Source organism: Camelus ferus, chromosome 3 (genome assembly GCF_009834535.1).
Source record: "Camelus ferus isolate YT-003-E chromosome 3, BCGSAC_Cfer_1.0, whole genome shotgun sequence".
In the NCBI taxonomy this organism is placed as follows: Eukaryota; Metazoa; Chordata; class Mammalia; order Artiodactyla; family Camelidae; genus Camelus; species Camelus ferus.
The window spans coordinates 97,320,311-97,329,934 of record NC_045698.1 but is presented as its reverse complement, the minus strand read 5'-3'; the positions used below and the strand labels follow the sequence as shown (position 1 = coordinate 97,329,934).

At 42.6% G+C, this 9,624-nt stretch overlaps 1 protein-coding gene and 1 non-coding gene across 3 annotated transcripts in view; both read left to right on the top strand.

Moving 5' to 3' along the window:
- The first annotated feature begins 4,811 nt into the window (after nt 1-4,811).
- DNAJC18 (DnaJ heat shock protein family (Hsp40) member C18) overlaps nt 4,812-9,624 on the top strand; it is a 28,816-nt gene continuing 24,003 nt past the window's right edge. For both annotated transcript variants that reach the window (XM_032476861.1, XM_006172910.3), the window contains exons 1-2: nt 4,812-4,938; nt 6,613-6,799. In XM_032476861.1, the coding sequence (XP_032332752.1) occupies nt 4,899-4,938; nt 6,613-6,799 (227 nt within the window). In that variant the 5' untranslated portion in view covers nt 4,812-4,898. The remainder of the gene's footprint in view (nt 4,939-6,612; nt 6,800-9,624) is intronic.
- On the top strand, nt 8,814-8,886 carry TRNAP-AGG. Its single transcript has one exon. It is a non-coding gene; the product is annotated as a tRNA-Pro (tRNA).

The following is a 9,624-nucleotide window of genomic DNA, read 5'->3' as shown; positions in this document are numbered from 1 at the left end:
GTCTAATTTCTTTTAAGGTCTACTTTCCCCTGGGTATTTCTTAACAGAATGTTCTGGCAGCTCTGGGGGCTTCTTTTGGAGGTAAGGCATGTGTACAAGTTTCTACACCTGTGGGGAGCTCTCTGAGAAATCTGGGAGGTGGAGAGAACTTTTTGTCAGGTCTGCCTTAGTTCACCTGGTTTGCTCAGTAGGGATGAGGTGACTGATTAACCACTCCGACAGGGGGAGAGAAAAGTTGTAAACAGTGACCAACTGTCACAGTAAAGAAGTGTTAAATCTGTAGAGTGAGAACAGGAGGCACAACACATTCTGACTAGGAAACTCTGGTGGTGAGAGCTGGATACTGTGAGAACTAATGTCCTCTGCCTGCCCTCGGGCAGACGTGCCTCGCTTTCATCCTAGCTGTGGGAATAGCACTGAAAAGGTTTGGAGCAAGGATTGATCTGTAACTTTGTAAATCAAAACCCATCCCATTTACTACACACAGTTATGAAGTTCATATCTGAGAAACAGAATGAAGGGTCACAAATACTGTAAAGTCATTTAGAAAGAAAAAGAAAGCAGTTATCTGTCTTCTTACTAATCTCTACCATGACACTGGTTTGGAAATGAATCTTGGTTGGGGAGGGTCAGTGGAAGAGTCATCTGGGTATATCTGTATGAGGCTCAAGAAGCATCTGGCAGTTGGCAGTTTAGAACACAGGAAGAACACAGAATTCTGAAGCAACAATATACTATTTTTTCCCCCGAATTTAGACTCTGCAAGGTGATATGTGAGAGAAAGTGTAGAACAAAAATTTCTACTCTCTATGTCTCACTGAAACTATTCACGTGGCCTGAAGAAACCTACTGGATTCTAGAATCCTCTAGGGCAGTGTCTGTAAACTGCTCACATCTGTAGCTCCTATGTGATACACTGTGCTCAGCACATCAGGGGTCATGAAAACTGGCTCTTGAGTGCAGGAAATCCAGTCAAAAGGCTAGGCTCTGCCACAGACTTACAGCTTAACTTTAGTGAAATCATCCCCATCTCTGAGTCTATTTTCTTATTTTTAGAGTGAGGTGACTGGACTACTTGGCCTTCTTTATCTTTTTTTGGTTCTTATATTCTACAGTTTGATAAACTCCAGGTATAAGAAAAAATGAACACAATCTTATGAGTAGAGATCACTCTGGGTAGAAGCCAGAGACAAGTCTTGGGCATCTTGGGGCAAGTCTTTTACATTCTCTGGACTTAAATTTTCCTGTGTGTTAGTGTGTATTAAGGGAAGAATGATCCCTCCCTGGCCCTGTCTACCTCACAGCTACTTGGTAGGTAAAATGGAATAGTAAATGTGGAGACACTTGGCAATTAGAAGTACTAGTTGGCAATTATAGCAGACAATGTGGAGTACCACCACCCAAGTCTCACTTTAGGATCAAGACCCTTGTTCCCCCAGCTGCTGGGATTGTGGCTGCTGAGGGCCCAGAGCTGGCTGATGACTAATTGTTGGGGGTGGAGGTGGAGAGGAAGACCTGGACCTTTGCTTTCATTTCTCCCTCTGCTTAATCTTGCTTCCTTTATTCTTTGCAGCTGTTGCTCCCGGAAGCACCAGTAAACCTTCAGCATGCAAATCTCAGAGTCTCCAAGTCTATTTCCTGGAGTACAACCTATGACAGCAATACTACAGCATTAAAAAAATAATAAGTCAGATATATTTTATTTAAGGCACACTGTAAAAAGCACATGACTTACTAGTCAGTTTGAGTACAAAAATGCATCATTGGGATAGAACACTCCAGGTGACATAACAATGTCTAGAAGTACTGGATTCTGTTTGAATTGTTATTGTTATGGACTACCATGGATACTCAGTTCAGCTGCTTATCATACTGGACTAATTAAGTCAAAGACATGGGTTTCATTCTAGGTAACTCAGTTGAAGTCTCCATTATAAAGCCACAAACTTTCCCTTGACTCTGGGCAATGTCCTGCAAATATGAGCTGTTAGTCTTAAGGTATTTATACGTGGGAGATGGGACGAACTGGTACTAATATGAGATTGAAAGGTATTTACCCTGAAACTGACATTGCAATACCACATTAACCATGTTGATTTTCCTGTTGCCAAGTAACTACACTCTGGGAAGGGGTTGAGGTTGAATTCAGTTAATGCTGAACTCTTCTCTCCAGAAAACTGTATTAGAGGGGGCTCCGCTGGAAGATCCTACTATTTATGTAAATACAAGACCCACCTCTGACAGGAAATCCAAGTATAGCTTCTCCCTGCAGCTTCCCTGAGACCATATCTCTTCCCTGATGTCTAGACAACAGGATGGTGGCCATTTACAAGATGACTTCCTCCCTATTCTAACACAGGACTACATGCCCAAAGCAGGAACAGGTGGCTCGGGTAGGGTGGCTGCTGTAGCTTGTCCTTCTCTTACTTCTTCTCCCATCCTATGGGAGGCCAACCAACAAACCATCTCAGGCACACAGACCCAGTTGGACAGAGGGATCATTTACTCAGTATCTTTCTTCCAGGACTGGATGGGGCAGCACATCAATCATATAGGATACACGGCAAACCTCAGTATCACCAGCAAAAATTCACTACAGTTCAACAAGTTTTCCTGAAAGTAAGTAGAGAAAACTGATAGAAATCTGAGGTTGGCTCTAGGTAAAATGGTTTAGCAGATGAAGAACCACTGCAGGCCCCCCCCGGCCTAATTCTTGCATACAGTTTCCCAAAGCCAGGCTAGCACTACTTAGTTCTATTTGAATCTGCTGGAAGAACTGTGTGGTTCTGCTCAGCAGTCTCCCCCTGGATTTGTGGGTGTCCTTTCTCACCTCTTTGAACTTCTTTCTTCACCTACCTCCTCTTTGAGAAGTGCCAATTTCTCTTCCCTTATTTCCTTCTCAGGTGCTCTCGCTCTTCCTGCTGATTGCTTTCCCCTGGCACCTCCATCCTGAACTCTCTGGGCCAACAGTTCCCTCTTTTACCAAACAGAGACTGAATTTGACAGTGGGAATTATTTTTGTCGAGTGGTTGGCATGCTGAATCAAAAACTGGCACAGAAGTGTTCTAACTGTTGAGGTTTGGAGTTCTAAGATAGTCCTGGTGATAATCATAGAAAAATTCATCCAGAAGTGTTAATTGAGGTGTAAATGAGCTGGAGGATGAGTTTGCATGGCAATATCTGAGAAGGGTGCAATGCTAAACCACTTTTTACTGATCTAGTAGTAAATGAGCTGTCTAGAAAAGGAGGAAGTGAGGTTTTAGAGGTGTTGGGAAAGGTTGTTGAGGTACCAGACATTTCCAAGAGGCCCTGGCTTCCCAAATCTTGTCCAGCATTATTGCACTTGGTCTCTACTCTTAAGTAGCCCCATAATTCACTGTACCCCTTCTCAATCCAATTATCCCCTATAGTGCTCTACCACCCCTACTCTCAACCAGATGATACCTCAAACTTCATGGTACTCTGACATCTCTGAGTACCCCCAGACTGTAGCTCTGTGCCCCTAGACTTCAAGACATATCCCACCTTCCCCTGTCCACCTAGAGCAGTCTGTCTAGCCTCTCAAAACCAAATAAACTTCCTCCTAATACTCAACCACCTAAAGGATGTCCCTTATCAGGTCCTTTGGTCTGCAGAGCACAAGTGGCTTCTTCAAGACCCAGTCTTCTGTGAACACAATGATGCTCATATATCCCAGAGTCATGACTGCAGAGACAGATGGAACTGCACACCATTGAAGGCTTTTACCATTTTAGTTTGTGTCTAGAGCTGTACATCTTCCCACCCCACTCCAACTACCTAAGGAGCTTTCGATTAATATCAAAGTTGACATAATTGATTTGGTTTTCCTGAGTAAGGTCTCAATGAATTCCAAGTAACTTTTGTTTGGGGATGTACATGATCATTTTTCACTTTTGTGGACCTGATTTTTGGCCATCTCAACTCACCAGCAGGGATGAGTCAGTAAGGACACTACCCATCCACCTATGAAGAACTGCCTTTATTCTTTGCTAGGCTCCATGCAAATCTGAGTGGGGAAAAGTAGGAATATTTCTTCATTGCCTTTTTACTAATTTCCTAGGGCTGGGTCCTTTAGAAAAGGAGAAAGACCAAGGAAATAATTGGGGTGGAAGGGAGGGGGAAAGTCTCGGATGGGCCTTGGAGTAAAATAGGATAGATGAAGGATAAGGCACATCAAATACATGGTGATCTAATGCCATCTCCAATACTTGCACCTTTCTTTTTTCTCTGCCTCTGACTCCTATGGGTCCCTCTAATGAAGCTATGACAGAGGAGTTGCCCTCTAACCACATAAATCTCACTTTTCTACTTTCTTGGCTCTTAAGTTCCCAAGGTAGGGTTCGGCATCACCAAAACCCATCGAGGACCAAGCATACAGTTTGCACAGAACAGGCAACAGCATATATTTAATTAGGACACCCGTGAGGAGAAAAATAGTCACACTCTCACCCTCTAGCCCGTAGTTTGCAAAATCTTTCCTAGGCAGGATCTGATAGCACCTCCTTGAACATCCCAAGTGTTAGGCGAGGCCGAAGTTACGATCTCCACTCTACAGATGAGGAAAAGCGCAGCCCCCTGTTGCCAGTTTCAGGCTGTGAGCCGCTGGTCGCGCAGCAGTTAACTGTCAGCAACACACTTCCACAGGCCTTCTTTCCAAGGGTCGCGCCCCTTTACACCACCGCTTGTGCGACCCCTCGCGCGGCGCCTGTCGGGAATTGTAGTCCAATGGCCCGCATATACTATAGCTTGGACTACAATGACCAGCATGCTCCGCGGTTTTTTTTGTTTTCTTTTTTTTTTTTTTTTTTTTTGGCCCCTTCTCTCTCTCAGCCTCGGACGCGGGGGAGGCTCGCCAGATCTGCTGACTGGGAACCGATATGGCAGCGACTCTGGGCAGCGGGGAGCGTTGGACGGAAGGTACCAGATCCTGACCGGAGGGTGGGACAGGGCAGGGTCAGAGAGAAATCTGGGATGCGGCTCCTGGCGGCTCCTGAAAGGGCTGAGATCCTGGGCCTAAGATGAAGGATGGAGGCCTATGAGAAGATGCTGGGCCTGAGTAGGGTTCCTGGAGAGGTGGGGGACAGCCCAGGGCAGGCGGTCGGGATCCGGAAACCAGGAGTACTGGCGCAAGCTGAGGACCCTGCCCGGTACTCAGAGTCACCCGTGACGACTTGTTGCCTCCGGCCCCCAGCCCCGCCCCGGCCCGTGCCCCGCCCAGGGCCCTCAGCGGGCAGGCCCCGCCCGCCCCAGGGTTAGCATGGTGGTGCGGTCTCCTGCAGTTTGTTTACCGCGTCCTTATCATCGCCTCCAAACTGGGCCGCCTCAACCTCGGCCTCAGTTTGGTCTTGTCCCTGCAGCCAACATCAGGACGCATAGGCCGGCCTTTTCCATCCTACAGTCAGGCAAAGAGTACTGATCCAATACCTATTGGGTACCCTTTATTATGCTGATCATGCAGCAGAGATTTGAAGACACGGGTCTCTGATCCCACAGAACTCTCAGTCTACCGAAGGAGTTTGGCAGCTAAGCAGTCAATTACAGAACGGCCAATAAGTCCTGTGCTACACAGCAAGGTCATATGTTTGGGAAACATACTGACAAGGCACTCAACACAGTCTGGGTGTCAGAGGGTGCCTCGTGGAGAAAGTGTTACATATGGTGACATGAAGGATGCGTTGGAGTTAGCCAGGCCTACTTAGAGGAGGTTTTGCAGGCAGAAAGAACAGTATATGCAAAGACACAGAGAAAAGAGAAAGCTTTGCTGATCTGAAAGGAGTTGGTGTGATCTAGAGCATAGACTGCAAAGGAGCTTGTGGTGAGAGATGAGGCTGGAGCCGCAGGCTGGGCCCATGATAAGAAATCTGAACAGGAAGCAGTGGGTAGTCCCTAAGAGATGTTACGCAGGAGAAAGATGTTTTTAAAGTTCTTCCCAGATCCTCCAGACAGGACAGGAGTACTGTGCCTTCCTTAACTAGATTGCTGTGACCCTCTGCATTCTGCATGCATTGTGATTAGTTAAAACCTCTCCCTTTAAACTATAACGTCTTTGTGGTCAGGAGTAAGTCTTACCCATAAATCTGCTTGATCTGTCCAGCCAGATGTCTTGTAGGTATTAATTCTATAACTGTGAGTTTAAAAAGTTGACATCAACTCTGCTGTAAATCTTAGTAGTGGGAGACACTGCAACAAAAAATGTGTTATAATCAATTCACTTCTGAACATGGACCACAAAGAAATAGGCTTCCCCTGTGCTGCCGTAAAGGCAAGGTATTGGCCAGGTACCTCTTGAACCCTTTACTGGCTCTGTCGTGATCACTTGCTCACTGACCACTGTAGGTATGGTGGACATTATTATGCTTCATGTTTCTGGCGTTATAAGTTCTTCATGGTTGCCTGTGTATTTTCTGTATTGTTTTCTCAAGGAAGATGTTTGTTCAGCTTTGTATGGATGCTTAAAAGTCAGATGACGTCAGTAGCCTGGCCCTCACACTCACTTGCTCATGCCTACAAGCAGCCTCCCAGTTGGCTAAGGCCAGTAGTAAAGTTGATTTGCAGGTCAACACGAGGCCTCATTGTGCTGTTGCTTTGCAGCTTACATCGATGCAGTTAGAAGAAACAAATACCCAGAAGACAGACCTCCTGAAAGCCATGACCCCTGTGGTTGCTGTAACTGCATGAAGGCACAAAAGGAAAAGAAGTCTGAGAATGAGTGGAATCAGACCTGGCAGGGTGAAGGGAACACCACTTATACTGAAGAGCAGCTGCTTGGGGTACAAAGGTGAGCCTGTGGTGGGATTAAATAAGAGAATTTATGTAGAGTGCCTGGCACAGACAATATGCTATGTAAGGATTGACCGCTATTACTATTTTTTATTATTATTACTGAAGCACAATAGCTTCTTGGCCTCAGAGGCAAGGCTAGGTGGAAGTGGAATATTAGGGCATAATCTGAGGTCACTGCCCTGCTTCTGTTGTAAGAAAGACAGGGAAAACCATTTTGACATAATAGACATCTGTACAACATTCTACCCAAAACAGCAGAACACACATTCTTCTCAAGTATGCATGGAATTCTCTCCAAGATAAACCATATGTTAGGCCATAAAACATGACTCAATAAATTTGAAAGGATTAAAATCAAGCACTATTAATCTTCGACAAAGGAGGCAGCAGTATACATGGAAAAAAGATAGTCTCTGCAGCAAGTGGTGTTGGGAAGGCTGGACAATAGCATGTCAATCAACGAAGTTAGAACACTTCCTCACACCATACACAAAAATAAGCTCAAAATGGCTTAAAGACTTAAACATAACACAGGACATCTTAAATCTCCTGGAAAAGAACATAGGCAAAACATTCTCTGACATAAATCTTAGCAATGTCCTCCCAGAGCAGGCTACCCAGGCAATAGAAATAAAAGCAAAAACAAACAAATGGGACCTAATGTATAAGTTTTGCACAGCAAAGGAAACAATAAACAAAACAAAAAACAACCTACGGAATGGGAGAAAATATTTGCAAACGATGCAACTAACAAGGGCTTAATTTCCAGAATATACAGATAACTCATACAGCTTAATAACGAAAAAACAAACAGCCCAATCCAAAAATGGGCAGTAGACCTAAACAAGCAATTCTCTAGTGAAGACATACAAATGGCCAATAGGCACATGAAAAAGTGCTCAATATCACTAATTATCAGAGAAATGCAGTCAAAACTGCAGTGAGGTATCACCTCACACCAGTTATAATGGCTATCATTCAAAAGTCCACGAACGATAAATGCTGGAGAGGGTGTAGAGAAAAGGAAACCCTTCTACACTGTTGTTGGGAATGTAGTTTGGTGCAGCCATTATGGAAAATAGTATAGAGATTCCTTAAAAAACTAAAAATAGAGGGGAAGGTATAGCTTAGTGGTAGAGTGCATGCCTAACATGCACAAGGTCCGGGTTCAATCCCCAGTACCTATATTAAAAAAATAAATAAATAAACCTAATTTCTCCCCCACAAAAAAACCAACCAAACAAACAAACAAAGAGTATATTTTAAAAAACTAAAAATAGATTTACCATATGATCCAGCAATCCCACTCCTGGGCATATATCCAGAGGGAACTCTAATTCAAAAACATACATGTACCCCAGTGTTCATAGCAGCGCTATTTACAATAACCAAGACATGGAAACAGCCTAAATGTCCACTGACAGATGACTGGGTAAAGAAGTTGTGGTATATTTATACAGTGAAATACTACTCAACCACAAAAAAAGAATAAAATATTGCCATTTGCAGCAACATGGATGGACCTGAAGATTGTCATTCTTAGTGAAGTAAGCCAGAAAGAGAAAGAAAAATACCATATGATATCACTTATATGTGAAATCTGAAAGCAAAGATACAAATGAACTTATTTACAGAACAGAGACAGACTAACAGACACAGAAAACAAATTTAATGTTACCGGGGGGAAAGGGGGTGGGAACGGATAAATTGGGAGTTTGATATTTGCAGATGCTGACTATTATATATAAAATAGATAAACAGCAAGTTTGTACTGTATAGCACAGGGAACTATATTCAATATCTTATAGTAACCTATAATGAAAAAGAATATGAAAAGGAATATATGTATGTATATGTATGACTGAAACATTATGTTGTACACCAGAAATTGACACAACATTGTAAACTGACTATACTTCAACTAAAAAATAAATAAAATAAAATAAAATAAAATAATCAAACATTGTATGTTCTTAGCAATTAACAACAGAAGGAAATTTGGAGAGGGGGAGGGTATAGCTCAGTGGTTAGAGTGCATGCTTAGGATGCAGGAGGTCCTGGGTTCAATCCCCAGTACCTCCATTTCAGTCAATCAATCAATCAATCAAATTACCTCCCCCCTCAATGAAATTAATAAATTTTTTTTTTAAAGAAAGAAATTTGGGAAATTCACAAATATGTGACAATTAAGCAACATATTATTCCTAAATAACAAATAGGTCAAAGAAGACATCACAAGGAAAATTAGAAAATACTTTGAGATGGATTAAAATGAAAACACAACATACCAAAACATATAAGATGCAGCTAAAGCAATGCTTAAAAGGAAATTTATAGCTTTAAATGCTGTAAATGTTTATATTTTTTAAAAAAATCTCAAATCAATAACCTAATTCTATAGAAAAAGAAGAACAAACTAAATTCAAAGAAGCAGAATGAAGGAAATAATATGGCATGGAAATAAATGAAATAGAGGATAGAAAAACAATAGACAAAATCAACAAAACCAAAAATCAGGTTTTTTGGAGGTGGAGGGGGTGTATATTTATTTATTCATTTTTAGAGGGGGTACCAGGGATTGAACCGAGGACCTAAGCATGTGCTTTAGCACTTGAGCTATATCCTCTCCCACTGATTTTTGAAAATATCAACAAAATTGACAAACATTTAACTAGACCGACCAAGCAAAGAAAAGGAGAATACTAAAATAAATAAAATCAGGAGAATACTAAAATAACTATGCCCTATTTCACTCCTGATTTTAGTTATCAAAACGGTCTTGAAAAAGAAGGACAAAGTTTGAAGACTCACACATTCCGA